The sequence below is a fragment of the Pleuronectes platessa genome, chromosome 6 (genome assembly GCF_947347685.1).
Source record: "Pleuronectes platessa chromosome 6, fPlePla1.1, whole genome shotgun sequence".
In the NCBI taxonomy this organism is placed as follows: Eukaryota; Metazoa; Chordata; class Actinopteri; order Pleuronectiformes; family Pleuronectidae; genus Pleuronectes; species Pleuronectes platessa.
The window spans coordinates 22,061,489-22,082,026 of NC_070631.1; the positions used below are offsets into that span (position 1 = coordinate 22,061,489).

The window sequence follows — 20,538 nt, forward strand, 5'->3', positions numbered from 1 at the left end:
ATGAGTTGCTTATGGAATATTCCCTTCATATTCCTGTGTTGTCGTCAGTATTTTGTATCCTTTCAGCAGATGGCAGGAGCTACAGATAATCATGTTGTGCTCTTAAAAGACATCACGTTATGTATGTATGCCGTGTCTGCATTTTACAGATGCAGAAATTACTGTATCGTGATCGAGCAGCTACGACTGATTAGACTCTGCTCTGCACCAGTTGCTGCGAACAATCCTCATCCCAGGTTCCCACGCAGTATTTTACTACTCCGAACATTTCGTCACAGTTTCCCGAGAGACTGAGAATTTACCTGCGGTGCAGTGTGGAGCGGCATGTGACTAATACTAATGTAAATGCAGTTTAAACGAGGAGAGAGTAACATAGGTTATATTCTGTAGTTGCTTTTTACACATGTCCTAATCTCCTCACATGTTGATTATCAGTAGCTGGTCATACAGCCTCTGTTTTAAACTCAGGTGGTCACCAGTCCTTGTAGATATTTCTTAGCACTGCCAGGGACCCTAACACATGGATTACATTACCTGACTCCAATTACCCTCTTCAATTAGCCCCATTATTGCAGAGGGTCATGTTGGTTTTTTCAGCCTAAGAGACTTTCTATGAAAACATAAAAAAGAAAATAGTTAAAACGTTGTTCCTACAGCTTTCCGTAATAAATGAACACAGAGAGAAGAAATGCAGAGGGTGTTATGTATGAAAACAGAACAATATATTGGATTTTTTGTTCTCTCCTACTGCTGGCAGTGAAGCCTTTATAATGATCACCAAGTGGTGGACAGTTTACCTCTGGGATGTCATTAGGCCCCATTTACTGAAGAATGCGCCATGGTAATATTTGTGCTATGCCACAATAAAACAGTCAGGGGAAATGAATGTGTTTTTGCACTGTCAGATAACATAGACAATGAGAGCGGCCGAACTTTTACAGCAGCCGGGCTCAGGACCCATTTTGGCCGCTGCTGTAGCAGTTGGTTCAGCAATGAACAACTTTGTTTTGAGTCCATGTGTTAGAATTATTACAGCATTATGCGTGCGTGAACTCACATATTGACAAGGCTGCGAGGCAGGATTGGTTGTCCTTAGGAATCAAGGACATTTTAGATTATTTTAAAGTGCATTTATATATTTAAAGCCATCTTCAGACATAAACTCTGGAGAATGTTCGCCGAATCAGATCCGAGAGGCAGGTTGTAATGTAGAAATTGTTCTGTAGAGATCAGACGTTTTTGTTTACAGGTGTCGCAGAATGCTCATCTTCATCTGCGGCTTCTACATGTATGGCACGGCTTTTTCATCCTGAGATATTCGTCTTTTCATTTTTGTGTCTATCGCATGTTAGAAAAGTCATCAACACCCCCACTCGCCTGTGTGATCCAAACCACAAATTATTTCCTCTCTGAAAATCAACATCTGCCGGTAATTTTCAAGTCTTAAAATTCAAATGCTATTTTGTCGTCTATATTCACCCACTGTCTCTGACTTCAGATAGACATAAATAAATATAGAGTGGTGTTGAGAAGCCAGCACAGGGCTGCCTCCTCCTCTGTCAGCATCATTACACTGTAGCGAGTGTCTGTTGTCTGTATATGAACATGTTCATGGCTGGATGTGTCACACACACGGTGATTTCACCTGAGAGGTGACAAGGGTGGATGCCATCTTTCCTCCCTATCATGCTTCTCTTACCTGTCCCGATGGGAGCTGACTCACTGACTCAAGATTCCCAAAGTTTTCCCCTTATTTTTTTGCTTTTGAAATAAGGTTCTCTTTTTAGATGTACCTCACTCACACGGAGGCTGTAAGAGTCAAGTCGTCACAGCTTTTTTACGGACACTTTCACAAATAGTAATAATAACAATAATAACTTTATTTGTAGTGCACTTTTCAAAACAAAGTATAAAGCTCTTAACAGCAAGAGAGTAAATGGTTAAAATACAGAAAGATATAAATTACAATAACAGCTATATAAAAAATAATAATAACAATATCGAAAGATGAGAGAACAATGTTAACATAGCACCCCAAGTCATTTCAGGGTTTTCTGTCAACTTTTTGATTTTTTCAAATACATTTCTGAGATGGTTGATTTCAAGGACCAGAGATCTGTAAAATGGAGGAAGCTCTGATATTAGCTCGGTTGCACCACAGGATTTTATTTACATTTTGTTCACCTGAAAAAGTATCTTTTCTACCTCTTGAATAGATGCCATACAGTCATGGAGCCTCAGGTTTCACCTCAATTTGCAAGGACACATTAACACATTTTATTGTCCTATTACCTGGAGAGAACGGGCCTCTCAGTTGGGTCCTGCCAGGCCTAAGATTCTTCCCTTTCATTTTGTTTGCCTCAGTTAAAGTCAGGCTTGTATTTTGAAATGTTCAGATACAGGTTACTTTTGGTGAGGGTCCATTTACACACGACTAAGGATCACTAGTAGTGGACCTATACTTGCGTCAGTGTTTCAATAGAAGGACAGTATCTCTAAGCGATTGGTACAGACACTCGGAGGCTTATTATTAAGAGCCCTGTGTACTGTATACACCAAAGCTTTAAGATGCAATGCCCCTGTTGTGCACTTTTCTCCATATGTGTGCTTACTCAATAACAGAATATCTTCTCCTCTCAGTCCCCTACTAAAGGAGAGAATCCCAAAAGCACAGCAGTGCACAGTGTTTGCACTCATTCATTCGGAAAATACAATTATTCTCCCTCCCCTCGGCTGTGAAATTGCTGTACAACTGCTGTTAAACACGCCACAGTCATAATCACTGATAAGAGATGCATGGGGCCGAGCCTCCTTTGCCAATACAATATGCAAACGACGCCCCGCCGTTCTACCCATCTTGTTACCGAGCGATATTAGAGTTTGTGAAGACACTTAGGAAAGGCAGCAGATGTGACGGCTGTCGGGGAGAGGCCCCCCCCCCCCCCCCCCCGTTCTCTCCCGACAACGCTGCCTCCTGCCGTGATCATGGTCAGGGACCCAGAGAGGGTGTGGCACAAAATGAGTGTTGCAGGAATTTAGAGTAGGAAGAGAATGGTAATAGTGTCACATTGGGAAGAGAACTGAGAAATGTCAATTATTGAATGTTGTTTGCCTTAAATCTTGTTAAATACTCGTTCACCTTGGCACCAAATGTGTTCCCATTAAATAAAATCAGTTCAGTATGAGTTAGTGTGACATGACAACAGATCAGATCACTGAAGGTTCTCTGAAAACAAGATTAACAAATACATGCAAGGTTTTAAGATCCAGTCTCTGGTCGTATCATTTTCACTTTTACAGGGCGTAAAAGAGGCAAAGAGCAAATCATTGACATCTTATATATTCCCAGAGGCAGGGAAGGGACAGTCAGCAGTACAGGGATAACAAGAAATTCTTCATTTCTCCATTTATCACCTCATAGTTTAAATTTCATAGAAACAAACTGTCCTCAGGTGGCTTTGGTCAGACCAATGTATGCACAAAGCAACATTTTAGACAATACAATGAGTGAGAGGAAAAAGTCTGGTAAACAAACAGGCTAACCACTTTCGGTGAGGCAGTATGGCTTGGTGAGGCACAAAGCATGTTGCCAGTAGTGCAATATGACAAAAATGTATTCTGAATCTGTCATGACCTCATGAAAGAATCACTCAAACAAACAGATTTGTTCCTAAGTGGTTCATACAAGTGTTTAATGACAATATGTGGCATTCACTAGTTTTCAGTGATGTATGACTGAGTGTTTTGGACCACAGAACTTCAAGTGGGGTTCCTTTTATCTTTGGTAAACGTTTTGTTAAAGCCCAACAAATAAAGCAGATATAAGGGTTTATCCAAATTTTTATGTTGATATTCAAATCTCACCGACAAGCACATGCTGGTGAACAGGTGGCATTCATCAAACAGAAAGAGACAATCTACCAGCGTGTGATCAAGACAAATTTGTGCAGTTAGGAGAATTTTGAGAATGTGTATTTGCATGAAGCCAGTTGAAATGGACAGATCCTTGTTGACCTCTGAAACAGCAGCTGGCAATAGATAAGCTTCATCTGTCAGGTTAAATTAACTATTATGTTTAAACTTCCAATTAGTCATCTCTCAACCAATGACATATTTTCTATTCATCAACATCAGCCAGTATGAGACAGGACAGGTCATGCACTGATGGAGAATCTGACTTTAATCATCACTGAGTCAAATGTTTGCTTATTGTTATTTAAATATTACATCATCTCCTTACTTTCCTTCTGGGTTCGAAAGTTAAGCAGCAGTGTGTGCTCATTAGTGACAACAGGTAATTATATTTGTATTTTTCCTTCAACCTATATATCTATCTTTACAGACAAAAAATTGAGAGCAACCTCCTCCTCTGCAGTGATCCGTCTCCTTTCTCAATCGCTTATAATGCCAAGCAATTGGTTATACATATGTTTCTATAGTGATGTGTGGTGCATGAGAGGTGGTGGGCTTCCGGACTTTTACCGGCTGTTACTCCCTGCCCCCAGTTGAAAACCAAGAACCAGTTGGTGATCGCTGACTCCAGCCGGAAACCAGTGACTTGATTCCACGGCTCCCCACCTCGATTACTGACACACAGACACTCTCTCCATATAATGTCAGAAGCACATGATAGCCGCAGCGGGAAGCAAAGAAGTAGAATCAGGAAGATGAATCAAACAAGCTTAATTGCTTTTTTAGGTGAATATTTTATTTGGGTGGAAATAAAAATCCCTCTAAAAACATTTTCACACTTATTATGTGAGATATTGACCTATTTATTTAGATTGAGACTATTTGAGATGTGCATTTAAAATATTTGGGATTAGGAACTGTACAAATAAAATCAGAATTGATTGATTTTGCATGTAGCTAAGAATTTGTTGGAATGAAATAACAAGCATTAGTTGTATTCCGTCATATTTGTGAATTATTCAATTAAGGTCAAACACGTGCATACACAGTGACCTAAAGGAGCAGCAGTCTTTGTGTGAGGACTGTGTGTTTGTGTGTTGACAGATACAGCTTTGTGGACTCCATCAATTCCCATGTGCAACAATAACCAAGTGCAGTTATAATGAGATCCATGTAGACACGCTTATCAACCAGCTGCACGAGTTCACTCATGAAACAGTGACAATAATGAAACAGAGCAAACATGCAATCAGGAATTTATTACCAAATGTTTTATTAGAAAATACTTTACACACAAAATTCAAAAACAAACAAACCAGGTAAAGTGAGAGGAATGTGTATTATTATCCAACACCACTGAACAGAATCTGCGGCTCTGAGTATATCTCCTGTTGGTTGTGTGTTTCAGTCAATCTATAATATTCTGCTTTTGGATAAGAACATTTACATGTACGCTCGTCATTGGATTTTAACCATGATTCCAATCAGGATGAATAAAACATCTAATTATGAGTTTCTTGTTTTTTTTGAATTTATCTTTCTTTCCCCCCAAAGTGGATGTGAAAGATTGAGGCAAGGTTAATTTATGTTATTAAATTCCTTCAAAAATAAATAAATAAAAATAAGAAAATAACATAATGATTGTGGCAGACAAGTACTTGGCAGTAAATTTGTGCATGTAAACGTCCTCAGTGACTTTACCTTCAGAATGTTACAGAGAAACAGACGACTGGATCAAGGTCACGGTCAAATCTGGTCCCAGATCAGAACCGGAGGGGGTTTCAGTGTTCTCATGAGAAAGAACAGATTTGTTTGTGTATGCGTAAGATAGAAACAGTGAGATTAGAAGCCTTCGACGAGATCCATGATCCTCTTCCGCTCGGCTTCTTTGAACTCGTCAGTCTTCCCATCTCCGATGCTCTCTGCGTACTCTGCACAAGACAAAGAAAAGTCCGCGGATTAGATGAGTCGACAGCTCAGGCTAGGCTCTCTGACTTTAGAGGCTAGAAGGAGCCAGAAACCCCCCCCCCCCACAAAATGTAGACACACATAGATTGGCCACATTTAAATATATACATATATATACACAAACACTGAATAAAAAGTACACTTTATAAAGACAAAACACAGACTTTTTAGAGACAAAGGTCAGAGACAGAGCATTTAATAATCTAGTCTAGACGGTCTCAAGTCATCTTTTTGTAACAAAAGTCCTATTACAAGATATTTCCTTGAAAAATTGCTGTCATATTGAGAGAAGTCCCAGGACAGTGGCCGTGTCCTCCGGCTGTGAGCAGTAATCGGTCCAGGTGTATTGCGCTGTGCTCGTACTTCATCGCACTCTCCTGAGCGCTTTCTTCATTTTGTGCGTCTGCCTCCCACACAAGGCCTCGGAGACCGGCCGACAGTCGATTTGTGAGTCTAATGTGCAGAAAGAGAAAGTTGCAGCTGCCGCAGCCCCGGTGGAGTGCGGGGCATTTGCTCTGTCTCTCAGCCATCCTCTGTGCCGAAGCAGGGTTTACACATTTAACCTGAGGATGTCGCAGACAGAAAGATGAAAAGACGACTCTTTGCCAGGAGAAACTGCAGGGAGGAATGAATGAAGGGGGCTATTCTGACGAGAGCCCAGGGCTTAGGGCGAAACAGTGCTGTTTTATTTTCTCTACCATTTAAGGCTGGCTAACTGAAACGTTTATGATTATCTAGCTGCTTTTGTTAACTGTACAGTCATATAATCCTCGATAGGAATGATGCCAAACCTACAAAAGGCAGATCGAGGTTTTACTACAACAGAATTATTCTAGCATTTCCACCAAAGTTCTGAAAAAGAACAAGCTAAAAGCTTGCAGAGTTTAATAATGAGAATTCAAAGTCAAGGTATCACAAGATTGCATGACAGCAGTAGAGGAAGAGTCGATAATGTATTACTGAAAAACTTTTTATCTTGTTTTGAAATCCTCTTCCCATCCCGATAACCATCGATGAATAAGATCTGACCAAAGTCAAAATAGCTATATTTAACATTTTTGGGATATAAAACTATGTCTGACTATCAAATATATCTGTAGGAATAAAAGGTACAATATCTCTCTGAAATGTCATTGAGGAGAAGGATGAAGCGAGCAATTTTTTTTTACAGTACTCTAAATTGCTCCATCATTGCATGACAGAGGAGTGCAGGAATAGATCAGACGGCATTTAAGTCTGTAGCAACGTCAGTTATATTTTGAGTTGTAAGGGAAGCGGACCAGTATCGTACGTGAACAGCTTTTAGAGTTTTGAGCTGAGCTCAGAAGACACGCAGAGGTCACTCCATCATTGGGTATTCTGAGGAGAGTTGGGCTGAGAAAGACCAAAGCGCTGGGAGTAAAGTTAAAAAGCAAGTCCAAGATTCGGAGCTGGGGCTGTGTGTGTGTGTGGGGGGGGGGGGGTGATGCTACTCACCTAAAAAAAAAAAGGCAGAATTTTAAGGTTGACTGAGAAAAGCAGGTTTTCTGGGATGTGGGAGCGATTCAACAGAGACATGAAAACCTACGGCCTCTTTTCATTGTTCGCCTGCCATTGTCCCCGTGTGTGTGTGCGCGTGTGTCTCTAAATGGGGGTGCAGGCAGCCGCACAGACAGAAAGGTCAGAGATTCTCTGACACCTCAACTCTCTGCAGAACCTTTTCTTTGGCATGCTGCTACTCTCCTCTGCTGTCACCACGGCAACACGGCGGAGGGACAATACAGTACTGAGCATCGCTATTACTCAGGTCAGTGACTGGGACTGATCTGCCATGAGGACGAGGAGAATCATTTCCAGCAGCAGCAGGAGCAGCAGCCACGGGAAGAGACACACTCCAGCATGTTTGAGTGTGATTACAGCTGCGGCTGGAACTGGTTACATCAGCCGGGGCAGTTTCACAAATGATCCTGTTGTGTGTTAATCTAATCATGCATTCAAATCATCACAAGTTGTCACAGAGAGCGTCCCGGACACACACGTGTTGCTTCACAAAGAAGAAATCAAAGCCTTTCTCAAGCTCTGTTAAGTCATCTTATCGGCTCTCATCATCAAGACCAACAGGCTTATTATCTAGGTTGCAATAACACACACACACACACACACACACACACACACACACACATTGTTTGTAATGCTTAGTGCAATAGTGTCTCTAAAATATGAGTGTCCAAACATTAAAAAAAGGACACCTTGAAACAAAACACCAGCTAATGTGTATGGCTACATTGAGCCAGCCATCTGCCGAGGTGCGTCTCCAAGGCCTTTGAAGGAAAATGGCTGCATTAACAACTATCACCTATGTATCTATCAAATCAATGAGCATTGGGCAAACTATTGCTTCATTACAATAAGCACAGTTAGGATCACTGGAGAAATGTTGTGTGTCAGGCAGATGCTACTGCCTCTCAAGACCATGTTCCACAGCTACCTTTCATTCGTACACTCGGCATTCTATTGGTTGGGGAGTTTTGACTTATTTTTTGCAAACAAAAGCACAAAAGAATAATGCAAGAGCAGAGGAGGAATGAGAGAGCAGACGTTTCATGTGCGCACAGTAGCAGCGTGAGCGAGAGGAGAAGAGCCGAAGCTGGAGTGCAGCAAAGCACAAGCAGGGAATATTTGGGTGAAGGTTTTGAGTATTCAAAAATCTGAACGTGAAAACAGCAAATCCTGCTGTCACACTGTCAAGACTATGCTCTTGATTGAAGATGGGGAACGTGAAGACGGACAAAGCTACGGATAAACTGAATATGAAGCAATTAAAAAGTGAGCAAAATGAAACATACTTTTACCTTGAATAAATCATGATTTCTTGTAGATTGTACATTTTTGGAAACATATTGGATAATTTTTGTGAGCAAGTCGACAAAATATAGAACATAGGAGTTGTTGTTTTGAGACCCTTTTCATGAAGAATTGTTATTATATCTTTAGGCCAGCTTGAAGGCAAAGGAGACCATTAAGCTTATTTACAATAAACTGAACGTCCTTCATTTCTACTCGTCAGACTGTTTCTCAGTGCTCCATTAGCATTACCCTGAAGGCCCATTAGAGTGTTAAACATAACCCAATGTAACAATATGTCTGCTAATTCATGTAAAGAGAGACAATGAACGTCTCTTTATGATTACGTAAAGTTTAACTACCTGGGGAATGACCTTTGTGAAGTTTCATTTAAGAGGAAACATCTCACTGCAGATTTTCACCAAGTCAGTAAAATCAATGTTCTTCCATGCAGGGTGCTAATCCTTCCCTCCTGCAGAACTGCTTCTCATTCAGCGAACTAACGGCAGTAAGGTCAAGACATCAGAGTCGGCGACGTACTCTGCATGTGCTTAACCTTTTTCCTGTGGCTTCATTGACCGGGTGGGGGCGCTTCAAATGGGCAAGGGCTACACAGTGTGGCCTAATATAAAGGGTGAGGGCACACACAGTGAACCCCACACACACACACACACACACACACACACACACACACACACACACACACACACACACACACACACACACACACACACACACACACACACACACACACACACACACACACACACACACACTTTGAAATGGACGGAGGCACCAGCATCATGACGTTAGAGTTGCATATACACACACAGCCTAAAACACACAAACACAACACAATGCATGAAAAATAAGCTGGGAGAAGATCAAGGACGAGTAAGATGCACATTAATATGTAAAGACATGCAAGGGCTGACATGACTCCAATATGAAAACTGTATCACAAAGGAGCAAGCTCAACATGTACATATCTGCATAGATTAGTATGTAAAAAAATATGCACATGAAAGTAGGCAGGGGCATGCACACAGAAACCTGTCGGTGTGCTACGGGCAAACATTAATTTGCACACACAAACAAAATAAATCTTGTTCGTAAGCTAAAAGTACACAGACAAGCAATGCACACCTTTATGCAAATATGCAGATGAATATGTGCATGCATGCAAAAGCACGCACACACTGAAACACACAGAGCAGGGACTGGAGAATTGCCACGTTTGCTGGCACTGCCATGCGTGACGGATGGCTTTATCTACAGTGCTACATGCCACCGAGAGCCAGAGGGTGTGTGAGCGGAGCCGCGTCCTCGGGCTTTATCCGACAATGATACAGAAAGGATGGATGTCACACCGGGAAGAAAATAACACATCTGCCAGGGTTTTGAAAAGCAAACAGGAAACCAAACAGCAGGACAGAATGGGACAGAGGGAAGATGAGAATGAGCGACAGTGTGTGCTCCTCTCACGGTGACAATATGAACAAATAACAGTTATATTTACACAGCGGGAGGCATGACTTCTTATTGTGCAACCATCTGTACAGAGGTCATGTGAATAAGAAGCCCACCAACACTTCTACTGAAATGTTTGAAATGCTGGATTGTATTCCGTGTCTAATCTGGTTTTTAGATTAAATGATAGTCGGGACCATAATAATAAGATATCCACCTCTGCTCCTATGCTGCAGAAGTTTTCCACACACAGAACAGTGTGATCAGTTCTTCAAAGGAAATATGGAGAACTGACATTGGCACTAAACGCTTGCTTGGATTATACAAAACAAAACCTACTCAACCTTAAAAAATAGAAAGCTGCATTTTGACACCCAGGCTCCACAGTTGGCCCAAGTTTATTTCTTTGTTCCAGAGAATAAGGAAGAATGACATTATTCATAGTAATTCATTGTATTCCAGCGCAACCGCTTTGGCAGGCAAACAGCACTGGCTTGCTATCAAACGCCTGCCACAGCCAAAGAGCAGTGATTATACCAACATTCCCCCCCAAAATGTTGCTTCCCTGCCAGTGTGAGAAGCACTCAAAAACAGGATTTAAACTAAATGTGTCAATGAAGTGCTCTTCTGAAAGTAATATGGTCTGTTTTAGATGTAGGGGCAGCACAAATTACAGCTAAAATACACATTTTGTAAACATGCTTTTTTCCCTCTTTGAATTTGTAGTGAAGCTAGGTCAAAATTAAGAACTGATGAGGGCACAGAGGGAATGTTAGTTTTATTTAGACACAACCACGTGGGTGAGTTAAATAATATTTAGTGGGCAGAATTCATGCAGGAAATTGAATGACAAAAAGATGTGGTAAATATTAGTTGTATCAGTAACTGCATATGGAAGATTCTTTATATAAACCTTAAATTATGTTCTTTATTGGGAGGAAGTTGCTTATTGAAAGTGCAGCCTTGATTTTTAACCTGCCTCATTATTTATGTACAGTTCACCTTATTTTGGCGAGAAGCCAACATCATTTGCGCACACTTCCTCCATATGTTTACATCAAAAGGCTCCAGCAGTACACAATAATTCATGCATCTGCAAGACATGAGTTTCAGTGAGAGCAGATTACTGCAGAGAAACCAGAGCAGAGCAGAACTGATAGGGATAATTAAAAAGAGATCAGATTTTCTGTTAAAAGAGAGAAACACTACATTGCATTTAACTGATTGACAGGTGTGCGTGTGTAAAATAACTCAATAATACAAAGACCGATTTTCGGGACACTTGGTATTAGCATTACTTACAGGCCAGATATATTAAATTGATGGGTCAAAGGTCAATGGCCATGAATATATGGTCTGAAAAACATTTCCCATATCCCAGATTGTTGCAGCATATGTTGATCAGTAAATTATTCCCTATCATATGCTGTCATGAGGTAGGTGACGTTATAAATAAGTTACAGAGAAGTCAAAAAATTACCTGATGCATTTAAAAAAAATAATAATGCATGTTTCATCATTTCTCTGCAGCTGCTTATTGGACAATATGGACATGACCCAAAGTTTATATTGACCAAAAATACATTTAGATCATATGATTAGAGTTTTGTCACTATGCAGTCATGATAAAGTCAGGCAATGACATCAAATGCAGTAGTGATGCATTTACTTTCGCATCATCATGATGTATGAAATGGCAGGTATATACCGTGTACTTGGCCCCTCCAATGCTTTTTGCTCCAATGCTTGTTTTTTTACTGTGTCGAGAAATAATAAAGTTACTCACCTCTCATTATGTGGCGTACTACTTTAACAGAGCCTCCTCTCAGGTTGAGGATTTGATGGACTCTCTGCTGCAGCTACATGGAGAGAAAAAGAGGATCAGAAACACTTTGTCGTTAAGAGTTAAAGTGAAATTGAAATCCAATCCTGCAAATAAATCAGTGTATATCTAAATATTTATTTAATTAATAAAGACAACACTTGTCATTAATTCAATTAGACCAAATTAAACTTTTTATATCGGACAACCATGGTGCTAGATCAAAGCTGCCAACCATGACTCAGCAGATTTGGAAATAACGTGACCAAAAAGCTTCCACCCAACTTGCTAAGGATAAGCGTTCAGATGAAGGATGGATGGATGGTTTTGTATCAATGTTCATAGGCTATACAGGACTTTGAGGCTATGATATGCTAAAGTCAGTAGCTCGCCAAAGAAAGTGACAGCATGTCTCCAGGCAACATAGGGCTGAGAGATGTCAGTCACCTCCACTGGAAACACTCACTCAAAAGGCTGAAGGTTGAGTTTTTGTTCATGTTTGTTCACTGAGGAACTAAAACTAAATGGAAAAAATATGTGCAATAGCCACAGAATTATAACAGCTCACATTTCATTACCAGACATGAGGAGAATTTAATTTAAGTCGTAATACCAGCTAGGCGGCATGATGGATAGTCATAGGAACTTAAATTTCAAGAGGAAACTAATTTATGATTAACACCTAAATAACATGAAGTGAGCAGAGCTTGATTGCAACTATTTAAACTGCGGAAACAAATGGTTTCTGTGGCCACTCTTACACACCATAGGACTGCAAGACACTAGTGAAACCCAAAATAGTGGTGAAGGGAATGAACCACTTGACTGCAGCCGCCATAAAAACGCTGCTTTTATATCTTCTCTGATCAGATGTCCTCGTAACATAATTATTGCGAGGGACATGTTTGGCAAACCAGTGTGTGTGTGTGTGTGTGTATACCTGTGAGATCCCAGAGTTGCTTATCTCCACCATAATGTAGCAGATCAACTGGAGGACGAATTGTCCGGCATCCAGGCGGCGAAGGTAGAACTCATTCTCCATGCTGTCATCCAAGATCTCCCCACGACGAACCATCTCCTGCACGCACACACACACACACACACAAAGTTACAACACACTCATAAAAAGAGATGTGTTTTAGTGCATGACGAGGTGAATACATCTTAATTTTCGGTTTTCTTTGAGTGGTTTTTCATTGTTCACTGCACGTTTCAAACAAATTCAACAAACAAAAAAATCCGAGACTAAGTTTAATTTAGGTGTTGTTTTTCAGCCTTTCCCACAAATCCATTTTCTCCATTGACCAGACACACAAATCAATTGATTTCACGACAAAGCTGCAAAACAAAAAAGGGAGGGGGGAGGCCCACACTCACACATACCTACATAGTTATCCATCTTAACAACCCTGTCAGTATGCCAATAACCCAGAGCTGCCAATACACACAGAGGCCACATTTATCATCATTAGAGATTAAGAAGCAGACCTGAGGGGGAGAGGGGAGTCTGGAGTGTGAGCCATTGGAGTGGGACAGAAACATAGAAACTGTCACACAATTTAAACTCTATACATTAACAGCAGGAAGATTAATTACTCTATTGTATTAAAGCTAATGCTAGGTTATTAGAATGGAGATTTCAAAGCTACATATCAACATTTTAGGTTTTTAATGTAGATATTTTCCAAACAGGACTATTTGCACAACATGTGTTCATTAGACATATCAAAGACACAGCTTAAAAGACACGTAGATACGGGTCAGACTTGGTTCTGTCCCGAGTGAGCAAATCACATGTGGATAGCTGGTGTGAATGCAAGCAAACCAGAGTTCAATGTGTCTTGAGATCTGATCACACAGGCCATGTTCAGACCTGATATAAACATCCATCCTGAGAGATCCAATCACATATGGAAAATCATTACGTTTTCTCCAAGCACAAGTGATGGAATCCCTCAGGACAGATGTTAGTACCAGGTCTGAACGGGGTGTCAGACCACATTCGGAGGTGTCCTGGAATGCTTGTGGCCACATTCATCTTGCAGTGTGAACGCAATACCTGGTCTAAACAGGGTGAATAGTGTTGAAACCATCTACTGAACAGTATTAAATTCTGATTATTAACATTCCAACACAAAGAGAATGAAAAAACATGATTTTATTTCCTGATGATCTATCAAAAATGTAAGGTTATGCGCATTTATCGATAACTCTTTTTGAATCAATAGGCTCTCAGCTGTCTCTCTGTGTTCAGATTTGGTCGCAGAAATAAACTCTTTAAATCAACCTGTATCTCTATTGAGCCGCTAGTGTTCAATGGTATGTTACACTGTAGATCAAGAAAAAGGGCAACTGTTCAAACCGTTCCTAATGAAAACAAATAGCTTCCCGTGCCACGCTAAAGGGTACTACACATGACATTTAGATCTCAATGATTTAATCTCCGGGAAAATTAAAACTTTCAAAAAGGCTTTGTCCTTTAAGATCAATTACACCGTTAAACACAATAACAGCTGTGACGTTAAGCTCATTAACATGTGACAATGAAAAGGGCAGCGAGTGAGGACTACAGTGCAAGACTAGCTTGGAAAAAAACACTTGAGAGCTGGGATGGAAAACAACATGTCAATTCTGTGATGTATTAACAGACTGATTGATATTTATTAGATATTAAAACACACCTATAAAACTAAAACGCAGTCATTACAGGCATTAGAAATTACAGAGGAAAAAAATATATTGAAGCCCTATGCCTTATTTTCCATTGTGGTCCTTTAAAATAACCTACCACAAGATAGCACAGAGTTTTCAAAGCAGGTTTTCATCGTGCGAGAACAGAAGACAAGCAGATACAACTTTAGAACAAAGGATTATTATACAATGTGAATTGTAGCTTGTTAAAGATACCACATCAGGCAGAAAATTAAAACAAGAACCTTTAATAGCCACTGAATGTAGGGCATTTTTCTGTGTGTCCTCTGGGTAAAACACTGGCCCAGTATTCTTTTTTATTACAAAAAGGACAGTTATCACATTGTAAAATGGTCCCAAGGCTCCGCCTTGCCGTCAACTAGCGGCCATTAAATATGCAAAAAGAAAAACTTGAAACAAAGATATCTGAATAAAACTGTGTTCCCTTTATTTCCTGTAGGAGAAAAAGATTATCTCAGTTTTCAGGACAACTCAACTCATTATTCAGAGGCAATAGGGGCTGGCGGCAAAGTTGCACAAATCTTCCAATCCAACTTCAGCCAAACTAAAAAACACAGGATGTAGGCTTAATTCTCTAATAGATAAGACACAATGCATAAATACGAACCCTGGGGGGAGGTTAAAAACAGCATGCACATGCAGCTTTTTGCATTTTCTGTCATTGTTTCACACAAGAAGCAAGTTGACTTCTGTCATCCTCAACGATGCTGATTGGCCACCACTACAAAGAAGAGCTGGAGGCATTTCTGAGAAGTCCTTGGACAACTCAATTACTTCATATCCACATGTTTCCATTACAGCCGTCAGCTTTATCTCAACTATATGAAGCCATGTGACTACGGTTCGGTCTATGATGTGTGTACTGGCAAGATTAGAAGGAATACAGTACAATTTACTGCAATATGTGTCTGCAATCAGAAATTAATTCCTAGAGCAAGGTAAAACATCAAGGCAACACAGCAATATCAATGAAACGCGGGATAAAGACTGGCTACATTGTGTTGTATAGTGTTAGGTAGGGATTTACTCTCTCGGAACAATCCGCGTCACCATTATATAGAGCAGTGATGCGCAACTGGGTGCGTGTGTGGGCCTTCCCTCAGGTTCTGGGACTATCATAAATAAGCTATGCAATTTTGTGTGTAGATTCTCAGTCATCCAGGTCATGATAAATCCAAGTGCTAAAAACAGGTCAAATGGACTCGGTTTAGTTTCTTGAAGAGGTTTCACCTCTCATCCAAGAGGCTTCTTCACCTCTAAAATACGCAATTCTTTTATATAATCAACCGCTCATAGTGATGAATTTGACGTGGGACAAATGTGATCACTAGAAGTTTTCACTGTTGAATTTAGTGGGGAGGAGGCGGAGCTAGATTTGACAGAGCCGCCTCGCAGTTCTCTTTCTCCGCCTATTATGTTCTTCCGATAATGATTAATTGATGAAAAACAATGATTCTGAATATCTTTAATTTATTATCTCATGGAAGCACGGCTCCATCTATTTGGCCAAATATATTGACATGCAGAGCGCGAATGCACAACACAAGAAGATTCTATGATTCCTTTTCTTAAATTTAATTAGTTAATTCAATGTTCTCTTTTTGGCATTTGGATTGTGGATCATTTAAAGTGCTTCATCAGCTCCACCTCTAAAGGAGACCTAGGAGAAATAAAGGCTATAAAAACATTTAACTGTTTGAATTTCAATGTTTGACTTGGCATGTTGGGCCAGTTTTCACAGTGAGATCGTTTTGTCTTTTTCTCTGTCGGTTGCATGTTAAAACCATCATCAGGCCATGTGTGAAAGCAGCTTTAGGTAGGTTACCAGCCGCAGAACATTTGGACCTTCAAAATCGCAGTAGCTTGTTGAATGGTTGAATGATGATACGGAGGTGGGTGAATGGCTACTGTGGAGAAGAATGTTTCAGCGTTAAGATATGTGTATGGCACCAACACAGAATACCATGTGGTTTGTCTTACGTATAAATTTTGCTCCACAGATTTATACCATAAACCTTTTTCAGCAAAGAAACAGACATCTCACTTGATGATTCAACCAGAAGAGCTTCATGTCAATCCAAATAGCCACAAAAACCTATTCCTAATTTTTGACACATACAACAACACCTCTTATTAGGCTACTCTTTGGCAAAAAGGGAAATTTTCTGGGACAAGTCAATGGCTACACCCTGCAGGTGGACTGCTACACTCAGCAGGGAGCCTCGCTGTAATGGAAGTGAGAAAATATGTTCAACACACATGATGAATCAAGTCAGACCTTTGAATCTGTGCAAAGAGTGGAAGGTTTCCAACAATGACAAGTGCATTAAATATTCATTATTCGGATCAGAGGAAGTGGACATTTGGGATATTAAAACCCGGGCGGATGTGAGCCGCGTGGCGGTATTCATTACAGCGGCAGAGTTTTGTCCACTGGTGAGTTCTGACATTGCGGCCAATATCTTCTACGTGGCAGCACAGTCCCTCTGGCAAACACCAGGCAGAAGAAGTGGAGGAAGAATAACGTGTTTAAAGGCGGGATTGGACAAGTCAATTTCTACAACCTCAGGGGAGCCTGGCAGCCTGGCTTTAGTACAGACAAAGTAATAAGCAGTGATTTTCACTCTCTGTCCCTCTACTGTAACTTAACTGCATCGTGTGTGCTTGTGCGATGGTGTTTGTATGATTTATGTAAGGATGTGTATGCATTTCGAAACCATTCATGTGTGTCAAAGTATGTGTGCAGTTTTTAACAAGAAGCTTCATCAGTGTGTGTTACTTAATGTGTATATGCTTTTGTGTTTGCTTTCCCGTGTGTTAGACAGTGTGTGTGGGTGTGTGTTAGTGTGATGCTGGTTGTTAGTCATGTGCTTTCTTTTCTGCTGGGATCCTTAGATGCAGAATTAAAGTTATTTCTTTGTCAGCACTTTGCAAAAACCCACTGTGACTCTGTGTGTACGAGTTTGTGTATGTGTGTATGTGTGTGTGTGTGTGGGTAGGATGTAATGCTCTTAATGGAGCTTAAGCAAATGCTGAAAAGAGAGGTTAGATATCCTCATTAAAAACAGAGACACTCAGGCCGATAATGAGGTAAACTTTGAGGGGGAAAAATAGAACTTTGTGAGAGCGTGAGACAACATGCTAATTTCAAGTTATGATAATCTCCGAAAGCAACAACCGCCCTGTGCTTTGGGTGCATAACAAATAAGAGAAACTGCAGTTCCCCAATTGTACGCATGTGTGAAAAAAAGTCACTGAAGCGATCTTTTCTGCAAACAGGGTAGCCAATACATGTGATGCCTGTACGTCGATAGCAACCCAGTCATATGTAACTCTAACATGCCACCATATTTCTCCAGACTTGGAAAAGCTCTCACATGCCCTGCAGACCAAAGCTATGATTGACAGCCACACCGGTTCAAATACTGCAGATTTGCTGCGGGATATGGTGGAAGAATGGGGGCTTGTTGACAACGATCCTCTGTTGGTGACAGATACCGCCTCCAATAACAGCTGGCGAAGTTAGTGCACGTGAAATGTTTTGCGTACCCTCTGCATCCCGGGTACAAGTGTAGCTGCAGAGAGTTCTCCACCGCTGGAGATATAGTTACAGCTCAGAGAAATGCACTGAAACCTGAGCATGTGGATCAACTGATGTTTCTGCACAAAAATTAATTTAATTTTTTTATAAAAGAACTGATATGTCAGGTGGACATTCTAACAGGAAATAGAAGTGCACTGAATGTCCAGTGAAACCAGAATATTATTGTTGCATCAAAAAACAACACTAAAAACAACAGAAAAGGTAATTTCAGTTTAAAAGGATAGGAATATGTATTTGCATTTATTAATAACTCTGGGATTAGAAACTGAATTATTTTATTTTACTTTTAAGATCTATGTGGGCCCGAATTTGAAGTGTTAAGTTGTGCCATCTTTAAGGTTTTGCCTTTCTTGCTATACAGATTATTAAAGGACAGCTGTTGAAGTAAATTCTGTGCAGGTTCCAAATGTGAACGACACCAAATACTTGTTGAAGGGCTGTTGCATTAGACTGTAGATTCTCATAGGTGGACCTAACTGACTGTTTTTATGTTTCGTATTCAAATGGTATCTAGATTGTATCTAGATACATTTTCAACCTGATCACTTACACCTGGTATTAATGCATCTCCGATGTCTACATATTGAGATAAGATGGCCTGGTCCAGCTCACGTTACACCCACCTCTCAGTTGCCAGGTCCAACAAACGATAAAGAAGAGGAAATATAGAAGATTATTTAATCAATCTAACTGCGTTATTGTACCTGCTTTGACTCACATCTTCACTACATCCATAGGGGACTTGATTAAAGTGAGAACTGAAGAGAGGACTACTTCTTGTGATTACTGGCTAATGGCTGATAGCTACCTAGCTGCCACATCGCTGGTTTGGATTGCATGTTTGGATTGTAACGGTTTAATGTAATCGTTGTATGTGGACTGTTAATTCAATTACAAATGGGTTCAATGTAATCACAATGAATTCATGACTATTTCTAACATTTTTGCGAATCAGATCACAATTAGTCCTCAACATGTCTCGGATGCATTTACATCTTTATTTTAATGTGGTCAAGCTCTATCCGATGCAATGAGCAGATGTATACACAGAGCAACTTTCATTGAGACGGTAATAGACAATGTGCCTATTTGTTAACCTAAATTAACTCAAAACCATTGCTGAGCTCAGTGCAAAGTTGTTAAAGCAGAATGGAGAATAACTAAAGCAACAGCAGAAGATTAGTCAAGTATTATTCTATTCAGGTAAGGTATGCATCATTTTCTTGTTGACTGGCAACCAAAGCATTAGTCTATGTGATGGCCAAAGTGGTGTAGCCATAAAGCTTTGTGATAATTAAATTCCTAAGACCTGACAACAAACTATTCTTCCACTAATACCTGTGCTGTCTCATAATATACAGGCCACTGAGTGTATATATCTACAAAATGTTCACTGTAGTGTTATTATTACACCCTGTTACACTGACACTCTGTGTCTCACTTCCAATCACGCACTTTATACAACTTGACACTGCTTCCTGCACTGGAACACACCACATTGCCTTGTAATGTAATTGCCTGTTACAAATGATGATATTGTTTCCTCCAAAACTCATTTATGAAAAACAAATTAGATGCATACGGTCATTATTTGTAGGAGTTAGACTAAAGAGCACAGAGGCATTTTGGTGCAATCCAAGATTCATAAAGCTGGTCTAATGAGATGGATTTAACAGGTACAAGCGCTTAACACAAACCATAAACCATTCCAAACACAAATGTGCTGCTTTGAGTTATTAGTGCAGAATTTCAGAGTTGCCTAGCGCTCCAGTTTTCTGCATCCTCAACGAAAGGACGAATTAATTAATGAATGGTGACTACTGATGGAAGGAATGATGGATTACGGAAATTGAGAAAAGACAAAGAGCAATGATGAAGGGAGGATAAAAAAGCTTCGACAGACAAAAAAAAGTTCACTAAAATCTGGGTATGCTTAGGAGTCAGACAATGAGAGCGAGAGAAAACATTTAACAAAACAAAATATGACATCCAGGTGTAAAATCAATTCTCACAATTTTCTTAGAGAAAGTTTAATGTCAGCAATGCTAAATTAGTCGAGACACACACACACGACCACACACACAAAATAGAGTGAGAAGCTATAGTGTTAGATACTAGGAAAGTGCACTCTCCTGTGAATTTTACAGTATTGAGGTTTGGCCTCGGCCATGTTTTGCTGAGCTTCATCAATCTCCAGGAGCTGTTAGGAACAAGGAGAGAGCAGAAA

General features: G+C 40.2%; 1 protein-coding gene across 1 annotated transcript in view; it reads right to left on the reverse strand.

The window, feature by feature from the left end:
* Positions 1–5,168: 5,168 nt before the first annotated feature.
* The window catches only part of ctnnbl1 (catenin, beta like 1), a 49,638-nt gene continuing 34,268 nt past the window's right edge, over positions 5,169–20,538 (reverse strand). The window contains exons 14-16 of the mRNA XM_053425183.1: positions 12,936–13,073; positions 11,960–12,032; positions 5,169–5,843 (exon numbers count right to left, since the gene is read on the reverse strand). Of these exons, the coding sequence (XP_053281158.1) occupies positions 5,755–5,843; positions 11,960–12,032; positions 12,936–13,073 (300 nt within the window). The 3' untranslated portion in view covers positions 5,169–5,754. The remainder of the gene's footprint in view (positions 5,844–11,959; positions 12,033–12,935; positions 13,074–20,538) is intronic.